Source organism: Saccoglossus kowalevskii, chromosome 6 (assembly GCF_978046115.1).
Source record: "Saccoglossus kowalevskii chromosome 6, keSacKowa6.1, whole genome shotgun sequence".
Taxonomy (NCBI): Eukaryota; Metazoa; Hemichordata; class Enteropneusta; family Harrimaniidae; genus Saccoglossus; species Saccoglossus kowalevskii.
In genome coordinates, this window is record NC_140646.1 from 7,980,174 (window position 1) to 8,001,845 (window position 21,672).

At 33.7% G+C, this 21,672-nt stretch overlaps 1 protein-coding gene across 3 annotated transcripts in view; it reads left to right on the forward strand.

Moving 5' to 3' along the window:
* The window catches only part of LOC100377856 (uncharacterized), a 92,157-nt gene that overhangs the window by 53,377 nt on the left and 17,108 nt on the right, over positions 1-21,672 (forward strand). For all 3 annotated transcript variants that reach the window (XM_085500013.1, XM_085500011.1, XM_085500012.1), the window contains 14 exons: positions 282-512; positions 924-1,007; positions 1,282-1,524; positions 2,445-2,612; positions 2,804-2,971; positions 3,786-4,121; positions 4,716-4,883; positions 5,228-5,479; positions 11,216-11,383; positions 11,680-11,931; positions 12,805-12,977; positions 13,505-13,579; positions 13,992-14,156; positions 14,788-15,016. In XM_085500013.1, the coding sequence (XP_085356139.1) occupies positions 282-512; positions 924-1,007; positions 1,282-1,524; positions 2,445-2,612; positions 2,804-2,971; positions 3,786-4,121; positions 4,716-4,883; positions 5,228-5,479; positions 11,216-11,383; positions 11,680-11,931; positions 12,805-12,977; positions 13,505-13,579; positions 13,992-14,156; positions 14,788-15,016 (2,712 nt within the window). The remainder of the gene's footprint in view (positions 1-281; positions 513-923; positions 1,008-1,281; positions 1,525-2,444; positions 2,613-2,803; positions 2,972-3,785; positions 4,122-4,715; positions 4,884-5,227; positions 5,480-11,215; positions 11,384-11,679; positions 11,932-12,804; positions 12,978-13,504; positions 13,580-13,991; positions 14,157-14,787; positions 15,017-21,672) is intronic.

Below are 21,672 nucleotides of genomic sequence, written 5' to 3' on the forward strand. Positions count from 1 at the left end.
AGGGTTATACCTGCTATTACATTTGGTGTTTAAATAAATAATAATAATAATATAATATTACCATGAATATTATCTGCTCATTAATATTAATGAATTAAATTAGTTTTGTCGTTTTGTTGTGCAATTTTCGTGATTTGTATACTATTCATCATGAGACTGTACTTTAGTAAATATTGTAGGGTTTTGGTAAATATTTTACAGTATTTTTTATTTGAATAACTAAGGTTTTAAATTGTTATAAATGGACCCCATCGATGTTTGATATTGTATTATGTTTTCAGATTAAAGATCGTGATGAGAATATAGACCAGTTCAAATCTGATATATCAACTCTAGACCAACAAGTACAAGAAAGACAGAGTCAAATACAGAGATGTGAAGAGATTATTGACTCACTCACTCAAGATTTTCATAAAACTCAAGAAGATCTCCAGATTACAAGAGAAAAAGTCTCGCATTGTGAAGAAGTAATTGACAATCTTAAAGGAAAATTACTTGAAAAACAACAAGAGGTATGTAGACTGATTTATCATTGGCTACTGCTAGCAATCTTGTATTCATTGGAAGGTTAAATTCCAGTTTTATTATAGTTTTTATTCAATGTAGAGCATTTCAAATAATGCAAGCGTCACAACATTGCATAATTTCTTATCCCAATTGTTTACAAATAGCCTGTATTAGATTAGACCTTTATTGCTATCAACATTTGAGCCTACAATAACAGTGACTGAAAATCCAAATGATGGCAAGTAATCTGGCAACTTCGGGGGGCCTGTTTGGTGACAACTGCATAATATGGCTCAACGCTGCAAGTATTTATTGTTAGCGTAAATAAGTCATCACAAATGAATGAGAGACCTGTAGCTAGTAGACTGCTGTAATTCCAAGATTGGTGTCTTTCTCACAACACTGTTCAATTGCAGGCCATCCATCATGAAGAAAGAGGAAGACACTTACAAGCTGATTTTATTTCTTATCAAGACAACCATCAGCATACTGTAGATGAGGTCAGAGATTACAATATTTTGTCATACTGTGTTTAAATCATTTGTCATTTTCCCATTTTTTTTTTTTTTTTTATCATTTATTTTTCTAAATTTAGTAGAAAAAATTGTGGAAAAATACATAAGAATGTGCAAAATGTTGCGGCATATTTTATTAGGAAAGAATAATTGTTAATGGTTAAAGCATATATGGCATTCAATTTTACTGTCACATCTACCCTGTATATGCATCCATTTGATGGTTTGTTTAGCATAATATCTGTTGTTGAATTTCTAGGTGAATGACCGTGATGAGTTCATAAAGCAACTAGAGAATGACTTTAAAGATCTACAAAATGAAAGAGACCAAAAAGAACAGGAAGCAAACGATCTACACTCTAGGGTGTCCGAGCTGAACGATGATTTAAAAAATATCAAAGAACAGAGAAATAGTGCCTCAAAGGAAGTGCAGAGATTGGAACAGACATTGAAACAATTGCAGCTCAACCTGGCATCACAACATCAAAAGCATAAAACAGAGGTGAGAAAAACACTGTACAATTCATTTTCGCTGGCTAGAAAAGTGAAATTGTGTAACATGCACGTTGGTGTTGACTGCCTTTTTACTGTGTAACGTTATTACCATCTTGGAGTTGTAAGGCTTCATCTTGATGATTATGCTCATTAGCATGGGTGGCATTTTCAAAGAAAGTGGAACGCAAAGTACTTTTAACACGTTCTATATTTTGAAAAAAAATCATGCCATTTTCCCATCAAAATCAAATCCAAAAGATTGTACAACATCGGCAAATCTCATCCGTGCTGCGTTCAATAACATTAAGATATTTAAATAAGCTATGGTACTTTGAACACGTTGGCATAATCCAGCATTGTGATTGGTTAATTAGCGATTTGACCTATCAGGTCGTTGGCTTGTTAATGACGACTGAAAGTTTATGTTGAAAATAATTTTGCTGATTTCAAAAAACTATCAGTGACCGTAACTGCAATTGTGTGTGTTCCCTGACACACCTAATTTGCATTATTAATGATTAATTAGCATATGATTCATAAGTTTAGTTTAAAATCACAATTTCTCTGTCTTTTTGACACTTGGAGTTGGTTATGTGATATAAAGATTATTACTGATATTACTTATTCAAACAGCTGGTTGATACACATCGTGTCATTGGCTACATTATCAACTCACTTTTGGTTCATGGATAATATTAGCCAATGACATTACTTGTATCAACCAACTTTATGAACAAGTAATTTCAGGTGATAAATTCATATTTAATATCTTACATAATTGTTGGTTTTGATTTACATTATATATGCATGCACTTGTAATAAATTGACCAATTGTCAATCAGTTCATTTCAGAGTTTGGATATTTATAGTTCTCATCATCTTGTGCTTACTTTCTCACATACATGTCTTTATATTGTGTTGTTGTAGGTATTCAAACTTGAAGAGCATGTAAAGCGATTGGAAGGTGATCTGAGCAGTTCACAGAACAGAAATAAACATCTTGAAGCTGATTTGCATAGAAGAAATGACACGCTGAGTAAAAGTGAGACTGACTTGGCCATCGCTAGGGAAGATAACAAAGGCAAAGTAGATGAGGTAAGTTTCTCCTATTTGTCGCTGGATGAAATAACATGTAATTAGTGTGAATTTGAAGTAGCAATCTGTTTTTATAATGACTCTGTTGGGTTTATTGGATTCATAAAAAAGTCTGTATGATTACAATGTATATAGAAGATGTATATTATGTACAAATGCCTGGTACAAAGTGATGTGTTATTGTCCTACAGATTGAACGATTGGAGTCTGCAATCCGTGAACTCCAGATTCAAATTCAGCATCTACAAGCATTAGAGCGACAAGCTGGTAATGAAAATGCACATTTGCATGGAGAAATAAAACAACTGAAACATGACTTGAATGAAGCAAGACAACAATACAGGGATTGTGCACAGGAGGTAAGCTTATCCCAGAATTCCATCAAAAATACATATTTTATAAAAGAGGCCACTTAACTGAGTCAAAAGTAAGACATATTGTACTTGTTGGGGGACCTAACTTGTTGTAAGGTATTTGGTTGAATAAATTTGATATAAACTAAACACTTTTTTTTGCAAAAAAAAATTATTTATCTTTTAAATGATTGTACTACAAGAAAAGACCAATGTGAGCTGTATAGTAAGCGACCTGTTAACAGTTTATGACTAAATTTCAAAATACTGGAAAAGATGCAATATGGACATAAAAATTCATCTTTTAATACTAGTATTGTTGTTCCATATTCCATACTATTTATCATAAACTAAAATCGTTGCATTTACAAGACACACAATAGGATTCTTTTGATGAAAAATTGAAGCCGTTAATACGCATGTGCAGTGATTTTTGTTGTACGTATCAAAACAACAAGTCCATGTATATGTGTTAATTTCATTATTCATCAAATATTCAGAACTCAGATGTGTGCTACAAGAATAACCTTTTCAGTTACCATAGTAACAAATCATAGTCCAATATATTTATTTAACTATGTAAAGTACCAAACAACGAAAATGTGCATGCCCATATTGCATCTTTAATTTTTAATTTAATGCAAGTAGTACTTAGATATCTAAGATATTTGGAACAGTCCACTTGATGGTAGAGGAGAATGGCACACTGTTTGAGGGGCAAAAACAAGTCTTGTGGTTCCCTCGCTCTCAACAAGATCTAGGCAGCCATTTGAATCTAAGGTTTATTGTTATATAAGAAAATGTGTAATTGTGTTTTCAGCTTGCTCACTATGAAGAGAAGCTGATGCTGATGGAGAGCAGTTTACAGACAACTCAAGAACAACTTAGTAACAGAGTCACTGAGGTAGTGAAGCATGAACAGTTGAACCGTAGACTGCAAGCTGAGCTGAAGACTCTTGGAGAACGACACAAACAAAATGAAGAAGAGATGGAAGAAGAGAAGATAATGAATGATAGACTAAGACGAGAGTTAAACATATCCCGAGAAGACAATGAGAGAATTATAAAAGAAGGAATTCACCATCAACAGTTGGCACATCAAATGGAGATGGAATATGTCACAGCTAAGGATCAGGTGTCACTTCTCCAGGAACAGGTATGTACACAGCTTGTTGGTCATTAGTTGCCTCTCAATTACCTGGTCATTATAATTGCATCGATTTGTATACTATTATGCATTATGCAAATGTAGCTACAGCTTTTGTATTGGTCTAGTATGAGCGTTTGTTCAATCCATAGCTTCTGATACAAGTGTGGGTTCTAGTGAAGATATTGAATGAGAATGATAATATGATGTTATTACGAGGATACCTCAAAGTATGCATGAAGACAGTACAGCGAGAGTATCGACTGACATGCAGCGGAGGTCGATGTGACGGCATACTGTCTGAGTGCATAATTTGAGGTATACTCGAAATAACCCTATTATTATACATCTCCTTCCAAGGAAACATCATGGGAATGTTGAATTCCAAAAAGTTTAGAACAGAATCCACAAACTACTTTGTGTTGAGTCCGGTCAAATCCTGATGGCAGCCATGTTTGTTTTTATTATTAGAAGATGCTTGCGCCCGTAATTATTCCATATTTGGATTTCGCATTTCCTAATTATCATACGCTGTAACTTATGGCTTTACGGTGACAGATATATAATAAAGACATATATACACACTTTTCTCTTGTCTCCTAGGTAACACAACAAGACAGAATCCTGCGAGAGTTACAAGAGGAGTTGAGAGAAGAGAAGATGAGACAGCAAGACGCGAATAAACAAATGCAGCACCATAAAAAAATGCTCGATGATTTGAATGAACAAATGGATGGATATAAGAAACAATTGAAAAATGAGACTAATAAGGTGAGTTGCAAACAACATGCTTGTTCATGTTAGAAAAATGAATGAAGTTTTTCAGTTCTTGTGAATTTACAAGTCATTTGCTTGTCAAAATAACATAAGAGGAAAATTGGCAATGGGGTAGAGATGATGTACAGGTTGTCATACCAACATGCTCAGTAACTTTTAGAGAATGTCTGAATCACAGATTAACTCGTTTTATCTTGTTGATACCATTTGTTGGTACTATTTCCTCTTCATCTTGTTAAATGAATGCCTAACAAGTTAGTATGCTGTACTACACATAGCAGGAGCAAACCTAATCAGAGCAGAAAAGTACTAAACCTAATATGTGTTTTTCATTTCAGCTGAATGAGAAAGAGAGTTCACTGAACAAATTACACTGTGAAGCTGAAGCCCTGCAAGACAAGCTAAGAGCTACTAAGGAAGAACTTGCTGAGAAGAACGGACAGTTGCAAGTTGCTAAGATGAACCTGGACATGGCTGACAAACAGAGCAAGCACCATGCACAGGAAGTGAGTCGGTATGAAGAAACTCTGGCTCAGTTACAAAATGATTTTGAACAATGTCAAGATCAATATAGATCAGAGCATAACGAGGTAAGTCATTTTATTCATTTAAAATTTGCAGCATGGTCAATGTTCTGTAGCCTGCCATTAGTTAATGTGTCAGTGAAAATGAGATCGCTATGGTTCATGCTAACTGTGGGAACACTTTATGTGCACACACCATTGGTGTGATTGTTGGGGTGCACACACCATTGGTGCGATTTTCGGGGTGCTTTCTGCATTTATTTGAGTACTACAGTAGTAATTGTGATGATTAAGAACAGAAAACAAGAAATGTCATAGATTTCCAGTATACATTTTAATGTAATTTTTGACTCCCGTGTGCAAAAAAGGGAGTCTTTGCAGTTATTGTGTCTGTCTGTGTGTCTCTGTGTCTGTTCCACTGATATCTCAAGAACCATACATTGATTTTTGATGAAACTTGGTGCATAGATGCTCTGGGTCAATGCGCAGATTTGATTAGGTTTTTTTGTAAAAATCCACACATATTAATTACCTAATTTGCATGATAATCAGCTGATTTTTAGCTGTTCGATGACTGTTCCACTGATATCTAAAGAACCACTCATTGGATTTTGATGAAACTTGGCACATAGATGCTCTTAACTAATGCGCAGATTTGATTAGTTTTGGGTGAAAATCTGTGCAATATTAATTACCTAATTTGCATAATGATGAATCAATCAAACTAATCATCACATTTCAATTAAACTTGGTACATAGATATCATGGACATTGTACAGACCTGATAGTTTTTAGGGTAATATCAGTACATATTAATTACCTAATTTGCATAATTAATTAATTTTCAACTTTTGATATTTCAAGTAGTAATCATCACATTTCAATGAAACTTGGTACATAGTTACTTAAGAACTGTGCAGAGACCTGATTAGTTTTCAGGTGAATACTTGTGCATATTAATCACCTTATTAGCATAATTAGTTAATTTTCAGCTTTTCGCCTGATAACTTAAGTACTGATCATCATATTTCAATGAGACTTACTACGTAGATCCTCTAGGACTATGCAGAGACCTGATTAGTTTTAGGGTAAATAATTGTGAATATTAATTACCTAATTCAATAATTAGTTAATTTTTTTCTATGAATGTTAATATATAAAGAACCACTAATTGGATTTTAATGAAACTTTTAAAGAGTACTCATCATCACATTTCAATGAACCTAGGACTATGCAGAGACCCAATTAGTTTTTGGTAAATATTTAAGCTTATTAATCACCTAATTAAAATAATTAATTAACACTGATATCTCAATTACTGATCATCACATTTGAATAAAATTTGGTACATAAATGCTCTAGAACAATAGACAGGCCTGATTAATTTTGGGTTGAAATTTGTTCATATTAATTCTCTAATAATAATTCATAGTTTTTTTGTTCTAATCACATTTCAATGAAACTTGGTACATAGATATTACATTACGCAGGCCTTATTAGTTTTACACTCAAATCTGTTCATATCAGTTATCTGATTTACATAATTAGTTTTCCGTTTTTCCATCAATATCTCAGGTACAAGTAATTTTAAATTAATTTTTAATGTGTCTTCAATACTCTCAGCACACAGGAGTTCTTTCTAAGCTTTCTTTGATTACTACCGAGGTAATTCATCTTGAGATATTTAGTAATTCTTAAAAAAATTGAATTTTCATTTACTAATAACAAAGCATAGTGATGCATAGTGCTGTCTAAATTAGAAAAATGCTATTTTTGAGATGAGATGCAGTGGTGAATAATAAAACGAAAAGACAGATGTCATGTACATGCAACAAACATAATAGCATGACATGTATTAATCTCATAATTCTACCATTTCTAGTGTAATCTCATAGTTCTACCATTTCTAGTGTAATTTCATAATTCTACCATTTCTAGTGTAATCTCATAATTCTACCATTTCTAGTGTAATTTCATAATTCTACCATTTCTAGTGTAATCTCATAATTCTACCATTTCTAGTGTAATCTCATAATTCTACCATTTCTAGTGTAATTTCATAATTCTACCATTTCTAGTGTAATCTCATAATTCTACCATTTCTAGTGTAATCTCATAATTCTACCATTTCTAGTGTAATTTCATAATTCTACCATTTCTAGTGTAATCTCATAATTCTACCATTTCTAGTGTAATTTCATAATTCTACCATTTCTAGTGTAATCTCATAATTCTACCATTTCTAGTGTAATTTCATAATTCTACCATTTCTAGTGTAATTTCATAATTCTACCATTTCTAGTGTAATTTCATAATTCTACCATTTCTAGTGTAATTTCATAATTCTACCATTTCTAGTGTAATCTCATAATTCTACCATTTCTAGTGTAATCTCATAATTCTACCATTTCTAGTGTAATCTCATAATTCTACCATTTCTAGTGTAATCTCATAATTCTACCATTTCTAGTGTAATCTCATAATTCTACCATTTCTAGTGTAATTTCATAATTCTACCATTTCTAGTGTAATTTCATAATTCTACCATTTCTAGTGTAATCTCATAATTCTACCATTTCTAGTGTAATCTCATAATTCTACCATTTCTAGTGTAATTTCATAATTCTACCATTTCTAGTGTAATCTCATAATTCTACCATTTCTAGTGTAATTTCATAATTCTACCATTTCTAGTGTAATCTCATAATTCTACCCTTTCTAGTGTAATTTCATAATTCTACCATTTCTAGTGTAATTTCATAATTCTACCATTTCTAGTGTAATCTCATAATTCTACCATTTCTAGTGTAATTTCATAATTCTACCATTTCTAGTGTAATTTCATAATTCTACCATTTCTAGTGTAATCTCATAATTCTATCATTTCTAGTGTAATTTCATAATTCTTACCATTTCTAGTGTAATCTCATAATTCTACCATTTCTAGTGTAATTTCATAATTCTACCATTTCTAGTGTAATCTCATAATTCTACCATTTCTAGTGTAATTTCATAATTCTACCATTTCTAGTGTAATCTCATAATTCTACCATTTCTAGTGTAATTTCATAATTCTACCATTTCTAGTGTAATCTCATAATTCTACCATTTCTAGTGTAATTTCATAATTCTACCATTTCTAGTGTAATTTCATAATTCTACCATTTCTAGTGTAATCTCATAATTCTACCATTTCTAGTGTAATCTCATAATTCTACCATTTCTAGTGTAATTTCATAATTCTACCATTTCTAGTGTAATCTCATAATTCTACCATTTCTAGTGTAATTTCATAATTCTACCATTTCTAGTGTAATCTCATAATTCTACCATTTCTAGTGTATTTTCATAATTCTACCATTTCTAGTGTAATTTCATAATTCTACCATTTCTAGTGTAATCTCATAATTCTACCATTTCTAGTGTAATTTCATAATTCTACCATTTCTAGTGTAATTTCATAATTCTACCATTTCTAGTGTAATCTCATAATTCTACCATTTCTAGTGTAATCTCATAATTCTACCATTTCTAGTGTAATCTCATAATTCTACCATTTCTAGTGTAATTTCATAATTCTACCATTTCTAGTGTAATCTCATAATTCTACCATTTCTAGTGTAATTTCATAATTCTACCATTTCTAGTGTAATCTCATAATTCTACCATTTCTAGTGTAATTTCATAATTCTACCATTTCTAGTGTAATCTCATAATTCTACCATTTCTAGTGTAATTTCATAATTCTACCATTTCTAGTGTAATCTCATAATTCTACCATTTCTAGTGTAATTTCATAATTCTACCATTTCTAGTGTAATTTCATAATTCTACCATTTCTAGTGTAATTTCATAATTCTACCATTTCTAGTGTAATCTCATAATTCTACCATTTCTAGTGTAATCTCATAATTCTACCATTTCTAGTGTAATTTCATAATTCTACCATTTCTAGTGTAATCTCATAATTCTACCATTTCTAGTGTAATCTCATAATTCTACCATTTCTAGTGTAATTTCATAATTCTACCATTTCTAGTGTAATCTCATAATTCTACCATTTCTAGTGTAATTTCATAATTCTACCATTTCTAGTGTAATTTCATAATTCTACCATTTCTAGTGTAATCTCATAATTCTACCATTTCTAGTGTAATCTCATAATTCTACCATTTCTAGTGTAATTTCATAATTCTACCATTTCTAGTGTAATCTCATAATTCTACCATTTCTAGTGTAATCTCATAATTCTACCATTTCTAGTGTAATCTCATAATTCTACCATTTCTAGTGTAATCTCATAATTCTACCATTTCTAGTGTAATCTCATAATTCTACCATTTCTAGTGTAATTTCATAATTCTACCATTTCTAGTGTAATTTCATAATTCTACCATTTCTAGTGTAATTTCATAATTCTACCATTTCTAGTGTAATCTCATAATTCTACCATTTCTAGTGTAATCTCATAATTCTACCATTTCTAGTGTAATCTCATAATTCTACCATTTCTAGTGTAATCTCATAATTCTACCATTTCTAGTGTAATCTCATAATTCTACCATTTCTAGTGTAATCTCATAATTCTACCATTTCTAGTGTAATCTCATAATTCTACCATTTCTAGTGTAATTTCATAATTCTACCATTTCTAGTGTAATCTCATAATTCTACCATTTCTAGTGTAATCTCATAATTCTACCATTTCTAGTGTAATCTCATAATTCTACCATTTCTAGTGTAATCTCATAATTCTACCATTTCTAGTGTAATCTCATAATTCTACCATTTCTAGTGTAATCTCATAATTCTACCATTTCTAGTGTAATCTCATAATTCTACCATTTCTAGTGTAATCTCATAATTCTACCATTTCTAGTGTAATCTCATAATTCTACCATTTCTAGTGTAATCTCATAATTCTACCATTTCTAGTGTAATCTCATAATTCTACCATTTCTAGTGTAATCTCATAATTCTACCATTTCTAGTGTAATTTCATAATTCTACCATTTCTAGTGTAATTTCATAATTCTACCATTTCTAGTGTAATTTCATAATTCTACCATTTCTAGTGTAATTTCATAATTCTATCATTTCTAGTGTAATTTCATAATTCTACCATTTCTAGTGTAATCTCATAATTCTACCATTTCTAGTGTAATCTCATAATTCTACCATTTCTAGTGTAATCTCATAATTCTACCATTTCTAGTGTAATCTCATAATTCTACCATTTCTAGTGTAATCTCATAATTCTACCATTTCTAGTGTAATTTCATAATTCTACCATTTCTAGTGTAATTTCATAATTCTACCATTTCTAGTGTAATTTCATAATTCTACCATTTCTAGTGTAATCTCATAATTCTACCATTTCTAGTGTAATCTCATAATTCTACCATTTCTAGTGTAATCTCATAATTCTACCATTTCTAGTGTAATCTCATAATTCTACCATTTCTAGTGTAATCTCATAATTCTACCATTTCTAGTGTAATCTCATAATTCTACCATTTCTAGTGTAATCTCATAATTCTACCATTTCTAGTGTAATTTCATAATTCTACCATTTCTAGTGTAATTTCATAATTCTACCATTTCTAGTGTAATTTCATAATTCTACCATTTCTAGTGTAATTTCATAATTCTACCATTTCTAGTGTAATTTCATAATTCTATCATTTCTAGTGTAATCTCATAATTCTACCATTTCTAGTGTAATCTCATAATTCTACCATTTCTAGTGTAATTTCATAATTCTACCATTTCTAGTGTAATTTCATAATGTTTGTATTACAGTTTATCAACATGAAACATAATATGCAGGATCTGATAAGGGGATTGGGTGATGCCCAGGGTAAACATAAGGAAGCCATGGATCAGCTGACAAATAAAACATCTATGGTTACCACATTCAGGACGGAACTTGCAAAATCTGAGCAGAAAAAACAAACCTTGTCACAAGAGGTGAGCAAGTAAAAGTTTTGAATTCTCTTCATAATTCTTTTGAAATTTGTGTTTCAATTTTCTTGACCACGTTTTTGCAAAGTGGGTTATCTTGTCCAAGTTTGAATTGAGCGTATTCAACTTGTTTCTGTAATTTTAACTGTTTTATCTGTATGTATAAAACAATACATTCAACAATATTTTAATATTAAATGCTTTCTAGGGTTCAGTCTTGTTGCTGATCAGGCTAATTACCGGTAGATTATCAATATTATTGATTCATTAATTAATTGATTGATTGCATTCTCTTGTTGTAGATCGCCATTTATGAAGAAAAGATGAGAAAACTGAGATCTGAATTGCAAAAAGTACAGGAGTTGAACAGACAAAGTGAAGAAGAGTTACAGAACTATGAAGACAAGCTACAAGAACTGAACACTAAAGTCCAACAGACACAGGATAAACACAGACAAAGTTTACAAGAGATTGCCATCAGAGAAGAACAAGTTGTTGTTATGAAAGTTGAACTTTCGTCTATTCATGAAAAATTCAGAAATAAAATTGATGAGGTGAGTAAATCTACAATGCTTTGACAAAAGATAAATTTATCACAGTGGGCTGTTTTTTTCGCACAAAAAAAAAAAATTAACATGTTGTATCCAAAAAAATGGTTTTGTATCTCTGCATCACACCAGTCAGTTTGAACCTGCACCACATGCATTTTTTTTAGCTCTGCTGTTGACTTTGTCGAGCGGAGCTTATCATATGAGTGATTGTCCATCGTCATCCAAGTCAACTTTTCACTTTTTTGACTTCTTGAAAATTACAAACCTTATTGCTTTGATACTTGGTGTATATGTACCTTGGGCAGACTTCACTTCTCTAATATTGATGAATATTTTTAGTAAAAAGTAATACTTTTGACTACTTGTTGAAAGTCAGATTGCTTTGATATTATATATATAGGTACTACATGTGGACCTCTCTCAGATTTGTTCATTTTCTAATGATATCTTCAGTTCTTTAATTGAAATGTGCATTGCTAACAGCAAAGCTATCTCTGCCGACAGGTTGCTTGTTTTTTATTTAGCATATATATTTAATATGGGTTTGTTTTCTGCTTCAAAGAATGTTATGTCAATCCAAATCACCCTTGAATGTATGTATTCAAAGGCATTATTTTAAAGTACTTTATTTTATTTCAAAAATCAAGTGAAAGGGCTTGTTTTCTTTTGTTTTACCTGGTAAATTCAAAAACAGCCAAAATGGCATTTCAGCAAAAATTAATTCCAGCTAAAATAAAATATTTTACAGTAATACTCTCCTATCTGAGTTGCTGTTTGCAGGGGATAAAATCTTTTTATGTCAGCCTGTGATGCAGTGGAGATAAACTGCAAGTGCATTGCAACATAAACCTGTATAAAATCATTTTTTTTTCTCAGAATGATAGGTTAAAATGTGAGCTGATGGAGACCAGACAGAAACACCAGCAAGTATACGAAGAATCGGAAAGATTGAAAATGTCATTGACCGAAGCCAGATCTAATGGTGATAGGCTACACAAAGAAAGTGAACTTGTTGTAGCCAATGTCAACACTTGGGTGCAAGAACAAAAGTAAGTGAATGATGTACCATTGAGGGCTGTCTTTAGTTTGGGATTTCTATCTGGCAATAATTTATTTTAATGGTATTTATATTCATTGTTTGGATATTTTGAGCACATTTATTGGGTAATTTTAAATCCAAAGAATTTTCCATTGAAAGAATAACTCAAATTTTACATATTCATGTGGATTAGCTATCTTTAAGCTGGCTTAAATTGAGCTTAGCTTGTTTTCTAAAGTGCCTCATATCTAAATTTTGCACAGTGCGATTAGTGAGATTGGTAAATACTACAAAGAATAAGTTAAAGTTATTGATGGCAATGAAAAATTGCTTTAGAAATTACAAGTATTTTTGAAAAAGCCAAGTTAGCTGATATCCCGGCTGAAAGTTAAGTTAGGACTGTACTGTGCTGTACATTGTGTATATAATCTTATAATCTATGTCAATTAATATCCTAGTTTTTATTTGGATAGCATATAAATGTCATTATTGATTATCACTAGGCATATTCTGATTGTTTTCTGTTGTTTTTTTCAGGCAAGCAAATGAGAAGCTTGGTGCTAAAATCAGAGAACAGGCCCAGGCTATCCGAGCCTTAACAGCAGAGAAAGAGTAAGTTTAACTCAATGATGGTTTCAAGTTGCTTTTAAAAAAAATACATACCAGAAGTACAAGTGATATCCACACAAATCAATATGTGATGATAACAATGATGAATTGTAAATGCCTTAGATGATCCAGTATGAATGCAGGGTAAAGAATCAAATACAGTGGCACAAGTTTTATTGATGTGTACCTCAATCATGATAAAACACACTCAAATATCGATAGATTATTGTCACATGCACAGCCAACACCACTTGAATGTGTTTTACACAGATGTTTTAACCATGAAAGCACAGTGTCTGGCTGGAGATTTTTTACTTTTAATTTATATTTCTGGTTTTATTTTGAAGGAGGTACAGATCTGTAGCTGTATAATAAATCCTAACACACTCTTTTCCATCTCTGTTTTCTCATTCAGACATCTCTTAGAAAAAAATGAAATGCTGCAGCATAATAGCCATCAGCTGAGATGTGATCATGACCAATATAGAATAGAATCAGAACGATTCAAGGCTTTACAAAATCATTCAGCTCAACAACAGATGTTACTACATCAGCTGAGATCCCGACTGGAAGAACATGAGTAAGTTATGACATTGCAAGCTTCAAGCTTAAATTCTTCCCAGACCTCTTATTATAGTTTCATGACACTTGAACACTTGTCTCTGATTCTTGTCCTGTACCTGTTCAAATTTAAATTTAATTTGTGATTCCTAAGTTGTCTTGTTTACGAGTCTCATGAAAAACAAGTGGTTGACATGCATGGGAAATAATTGATAACATTTTGAATTATTGTTTGTTGGGATAAAAAGGGTTGTTAGTTGGTAAATGACAACAAAACCCAAAATAAATTGGTACTAGTATATCTACATATATCATTAATTTTTTTTTTTCAAATCCAGTTTGAATAAAATCAGTCTAGACAGACCAAGGCAGAATATTGAAACTATGCTATGAGTACAACAATCTCAAATACAGCTACCTATAATGACGAAACCAAGTAATTAAAAGGCACAGAATGAGAAGAGGGAAATATACAATGTTTTGGGTCAAAACGTTTTATTGATTGTGTCATTTGTGACCCTAAACATTGTGTATTTCTTTTTCTTCATTTTGCGTCATATGATTTCTTAGTTTGTTAATTATTTGTCTATATCAACTCATTGCCTTCTTGTGTGTCAGTTGTAATTATACATGTTTGTGTTTGTGTACAGACAAGACCAGGATGTAGAAGTAGCAGATAAAGTGGCCACAATTGAAGACCTCCATAGTAGACTGAAAGCCAATGTAGACTCTATCCAGCAACTCAATGAACAATTAAGTATACTGAATCGAGAAAATCTAAGACTCAGACAGGACATTGAAAGGGAAAAAGCCGCTAGACAAAGTCTGCAGTTGCAGTTGGAAAGTAAAGAACAGGCCATTATGGGAATTAAAGCTCAGGTAAGGGGTAAACAGCAGTGTATTATGGGAATATAGCTATGAAATTAAAGCCCATGTAAGGGGTAAACAGCAGTGTATTATAGGAATATAGCTATGAAATTAAAGCCTATGTAAGGGGTAAACAGCAGTGTATTATGGGAATATAGCTATGAAATTAAAGCCCATGTAAGAGGTAAACAGCAGTGTATTATATGAATATAGCTATGAAATTAAAGCCCATGTAAGGGGTAAACAGCAGTGTATTATAGGAATATAGCTATAAAATTAAAGCCCATGTATAGGGTAAACAGCAGTGTATTATGGGAATATAGCTATGAAATTAAAGCCCATGTAATAGGGTAAACAGCAGTGTATTATAGGAATATAGCTATGAAATTAAAGCCTATGTAAGAAATAAACAGCAGTGTATTATAGGAATATAGCTATGAAATTAAAGCCTATGTAAGGGGTAAACAGCAGTGTATTATAGGAATATAGCTATGAAATTAAAGCCCATGTAATAGGGTAAACAGCAGTGTATTATGGGAATATAGCTATGAAATTAAAGCCCATGTAATAGGGTAAACAGCAGTGTATTATAGGAATATAGCTATGAAATTAAAGCCTATGTAAGAAATAAACAGCAGTGTATTATAGGAATATAGCTATGAAATTAAAGCCTATGTAAGGGGTAAACAGCAGTGTATTATAGGAATGTAGCTATGAAATTAAAGCCTATGTAAGGGGTAAACAGTAGTGTATTATGGGAATATAGCTATGAAATTAAAGCCTATGTAAGGGGTAAACAGCAGTGTATTATAGGAATATAGCTATGAAATTAAAGCCAATGTAAGGGGTAAACAGCAGTGTATTATAGGAATATAGCTATGAAATTAAAGCCTATGTAAGAGGTAAACAGCAGTGTATTATAGGAATATAGCTATGAAATTAAAGCCTATGTAAGAGGTAAACAGCAGTGTATTATAGGAATATAGCTATGAAATTAAAGCCTATGTAAGAGGTAAACAGCAGTGTATTATAGGAATATAGCTATGAAATTAAAGCCCATGTATAGGGTAAACAGCAGTGTATTATAGGAATATAACTATGAAATTAAAGCCAATGTAAGGGGTAAACAGCAGTGTATTATAGGAATATAGCTATGAAATTAAAGCCAATGTAAGGGGTAAACAGCAGTGTATTATAGGAATATAGCTATGAAATTAAAGCCAATGTAAGGGGTAAACAGCAGTGTATTATAGGAATATAGCTATGAAATTAAAGCCTATGTAAGAGGTAAACAGCAGTGTATTATGGGAATATAGCTATGAAATTAAAGCCTATGTAAGAGGTAAACAGCAGTGTATTATGGGAATATAGCTATGAAATTAAAGCCTATGTAAGAGGTAAACAGCAGTGTATTATAGGAATATAGCTATGAAATTAAAGCCTATGTAAGGGGTAAACAGCAGTGTATTATGGGAATATAGCTATGAAATTAAAGCCTATGTAATAGGGTAAACAGCAGTGTATTATAGGAATATAGCTATGAAATTAAAGCCTATGTAAGAGGTAAACAGCAGTGTATTATAGGAATATAGCTATGAAATTAAAGCCTATGTAAGAGGTAAACAGCAGTGTATTATAGGAATATAGCTATGAAATTAAAGCCTATGTAAGGGGTAAACAGCAGTGTATTATAGGAATATAGCTATGAAATTAAAGCCTATGTAAGGGGTAAACAGCAGTGTATTATAGGAAGCAAATAACACCGAATAAACGGCAAGGTAAAGACTATGTCTAATTATAGTAAATACGTACTGCGTGCGTGACTCGAACCGGCGCTCGCGTACGGCACCTAATCGCCTAGCTTCACGCCACTACACGTCTTCCCCTCGGCCACCGGGCATCCCCAAAAAAGGATGCTTAATAACCGAGCTTATTACGTGCAGAGAACGTGAAACCCGTCCACGCGATACGCGCCACACAGCATGGCCAGAATGCGGCAAAGGCCTTCAGATCTGGCTGTAGTAGGATGGTGAAAGTAATGGTACAGCATTTTAACAGTGAATAAGTACTGAGAAATAATTTTTAAACTCATAGTTGCTGTCGACATAGGAAGTAAAGTAAGCAAATAACACCGAATAAACGGCAAGGTAAAGACTATGTCTAATTATAGTAAATACGTACTGCGTGCGTGACTCGAACCGGCGCTCGCGTACGGCACCTAATCGCCTAGCTTCACGCCACTACACGTCTTCCCCTCGGCCACCGGGCATCCCCAAAAAAGGATGCTTAATAACCGAGCTTATTACGTGCAGAGAACGTGAAACCCGTCCACGCGATACGCGCCACACAGCATGGCCAGAATGCGGCAAAGGCCTTCAGATCTGGCTGTAGTAGGATGGTGAAAGTAATGGTACAGCATTTTAACAGTGAATAAGTACTGAGAAATAATTTTTAAACTCATAGTTGCTGTTGACATAGGAAGTAAAGTAAGCAAATAACACCGAATAAACGGCAAGGTAAAGACTATGTCTAATTATAGTAAATACGTACTGTGTGCGTGACTCGAACCGGCGCTCGCGTACGGCACCTAATCGCCTAGCTTCACGCCACTACACGTCTTCCCCTCGGCCACCGGGCATCCCCAAAAAAGGATGCTTAATAACCGAGCTTATTACGTGCAGAGAACGTGAAACCCGTCCACGCGATACGCGCCACACAGCATGGCCAGAATGCGGCAAAGGCCTTCAGATCTGGCTGTAGTAGGATGGTGAAAGTAATGGTACAGCATTTTAACAGTGAATAAGTACTGAGAAATAATTTTTAAACTCATAGTTGCTGTCGACATAGGAAGTAAAGTAAGCAAATAACACCGAATAAACGGCAAGGTAAAGACTATGTCTAATTATAGTAAATACGTACTGCGTGCGTGACTCGAACCGGCGCTCGCGTACGGCACCTAATCGCCTAGCTTCACGCCACTACACGTCTTCCCCTCGGCCACCGGGCATCCCCAAAAAAGGATGCTTAATAACCGAGCTTATTACGTGCAGAGAACGTGAAACCCGTCCACGCGATACGCGCCACACAGCATGGCCAGAATGCGGCAAAGGCCTTCAGATCTGGCTGTAGTAGGATGGTGAAAGTAATGGTACAGCATTTTAACAGTGAATAAGTACTGAGAAATAATTTTTAAACTCATAGTTGCTGTCGACATAGGAAGTAAAGTAAGCAAATAACACCGAATAAACGGCAAGGTAAAGACTATGTCTAATTATAGTAAATACGTACTGCATGCGTGACTCGAACCGGCGCTCGCGTACGGCACCTAATCGCCTAGCTTCACGCCATTACACGTCTTCCCCTCGGCCACCGGGCATCCCCAAAAAAGGATGCTTAATAACCGAGCTTATTACGTGCAGAGAACGTGAAACCCGTCCACGCGATACGCGCCACACAGCATGGCCAGAATGCGGCAAAGGCCTTCAGATCTGGCTGTAGTAGGATGGTGAAAGTAATGGTACAGCATTTTAACAGTGAATAAGTACTGAGAAATAATTTTTAAACTCATAGTTGCTGTCAGTGTATTATGGGAATATAGCTATGAAATTAAAGCCCATGTAAGAGGTAAACAGCAGTGTATTATATGAATATAGCTATGAAATTAAAGCCTATGTAAGGGGTAAACAGCAGTGTATTATAGGAATATAGCTATGAAATTAAAGCCTATGTAAGGGGTAAACAGCAGTGTATTATAGGAATATAGCTATAAAATTAAAGCCTATGTAAGGGGTAAACAGCAGTGTATTATAGGAATATAGCTATGAAATTAAAGCCTATGTAAGGGGTAAACAGCAGTGTATTATAGGAATATAGCTATGAAATTAAAGTCCATGTAAGAGGTAAACAGCAGTGTATTATAGGAATATAGCTATGAAATTAAAGCCTATGTAAGAGGTAAACAGCAGTGTATTATAGGAATATAGCTATGAAATTAAAGTCCATGTAAGAGGTAAACAGCAGTGTATTATAGGAATATAGCTATGAAATTAAAGCCTATGTAAGAGGTAAACAGCAGTGTATTATAGGAATATAGCTATAAAATTAAAGCCCATGTAAGGGGTAAACAGCAGTGTATTACAGGAATATAGCTATGAAATTAAAGCCTATGTAATAGGGTAAACAGCAGTGTATTATAGGAATATAGTTATGAAATTAAAGCCTATGTAAGAGGTAAACAGCAGTGTATTATGGGAATATAGCTATAAAATTAAAGCCCATGTAAGGGGTAAACAGCAGTGTATTATGGGAATATAGCTATGAAATTAAAGCCCATGTAAGGGGTAAACAGCAGTGTATTATAGGAATATAGCTATGAAATTAAAGCCCATGTATAGGGTAAACAGCAGTGTATTATAGGAATATAGCTATGAAATTAAAGCCTATGTAAGAGGTAAACAGCAGTGTATTATAGGAATATAGCTATGAAATTAAAGCCCATGTATAGGGTAAACAGCAGTGTATTATAGGAATATAGCTATGAAATTAAAGCCTATGTAAGAGGTAAACAGCAGTGTATTATAGGAATATAGCTATGAAATTAAAGCCTATGTAAGAGGTAAACAGCAGTGTATTATAGGAATATAGCTATGAAATTAAAGCCCATGTATAGGGTAAACAGCAGTGTATTATAGGAATATAGCTATGAAATTAAAGCCTATGTAAGAGGTAAACAGCAGTGTATTATAGGAATATAGCTATGAAATTAAAGCCAATGTAAGGGGTAAACAGCAGTGTATTATAGGAATATAGCTATGAAATTAAAGCCTATGTAAGAGGTAAACAGCAGTGTATTATAGGAATATAGCTATGAAATTAAAGCCTATGTAAGAGGTAAACAGCAGTGTATTATAGGAATATAGCTATGAAATTAAAGCCTATGTAAGAGGTAAACAGCAGTGTATTATAGGAATATAGCTATGAAATTAAAGCCCATGTATAGGGTAAACAGCAGTGTATTATAGGAATATAACTATGAAATTAAAGCCAATGTAAGGGGTAAACAGCAGTGTATTATAGGAATATAGCTATGAAATTAAAGCCAATGTAAGGGGTAAACAGCAGTGTATTATAGGAATATAGCTATGAAATTAAAGCCAATGTAAGGGGTAAACAGCAGTGTATTATAGGAATATAGCTATGAAATTAAAGCCTATGTAAGAGGTAAACAGCAGTGTATTATGGGAATATAGCTATGAAATTAAAGCCTATGTAAGAGGTAAACAGCAGTGTATTATGGGAATATAGCTATGAAATTAAAGCCTATGTAAGAGGTAAACAGCAGTGTATTATAGGAATATAGCTATGAAATTAAAGCCTATGTAAGGGGTAAACAGCAGTGTATTATGGGAATATAGCTATGAAATTAAAGCCTATGTAATAGGGTAAACAGCAGTGTATTATAGGAATATAGCTATGAAATTAAAGCCTATGTAAGAGGTAAACAGCAGTGTATTATAGGAATATAGCTATGAAATTAAAGCCTATGTAAGAGGTAAACAGCAGTGTATTATAGGAATATAGCTATGAAATTAAAGCCTATGTAAGGGGTAAACAGCAGTGTATTATAGGAATATAGCTATGAAATTAAAGCCTATGTAAGGGGTAAACAGCAGTGTATTATAGGAAGCAAATAACACCGAATAAACGGCAAGGTAAAGACTATGTCTAATTATAGTAAATACGTACTGCGTGCGTGACTCGAACCGGCGCTCGCGTACGGCACCTAATCGCCTAGCTTCACGCCACTACACGTCTTCCCCTCGGCCACCGGGCATCCCCAAAAAAGGATGCTTAATAACCGAGCTTATTACGTGCAGAGAACGTGAAACCCGTCCACGCGATACGCGCCACACAGCATGGCCAGAATGCGGCAAAGGCCTTCAGATCTGGCTGTAGTAGGATGGTGAAAGTAATGGTACAGCATTTTAACAGTGAATAAGTACTGAGAAATAATTTTTAAACTCATAGTTGCTGTCGACATAGGAAGTAAAGTAAGCAAATAACACCGAATAAACGGCAAGGTAAAGACTATGTCTAATTATAGTAAATACGTACTGCGTGCGTGACTCGAACCGGCGCTCGCGTACGGCACCTAATCGCCTAGCTTCACGCCACTACACGTCTTCCCCTCGGCCACCGGGCATCCCCAAAAAAGGATGCTTAATAACCGAGCTTATTACGTGCAGAGAACGTGAAACCCGTCCACGCGATACGCGCCACACAGCATGGCCAGAATGCGGCAAAGGCCTTCAGATCTGGCTGTAGTAGGATGGTGAAAGTAATGGTACAGCATTTTAACAGTGAATAAGTACTGAGAAATAATTTTTAAACTCATAGTTGCTGTCGACATAGGAAGTAAAGTAAGCAAATAACACCGAATAAACGGCAAGGTAAAGACTATGTCTAATTATAGTAAATACGTACTGCGTGCGTGACTCGAACCGGCGCTCGCGTACGGCACCTAATCACCTAGCTTCACGCCACTACACGTCTTCCCCTCGGCCACCGGGCATCCCCAAAAAAGGATGCTTAATAACCGAGCTTATTACGTGCAGAGAACGTGAAACCCGTCCACGCGATACGCGCCACACAGCATGGCCAGAATGCGG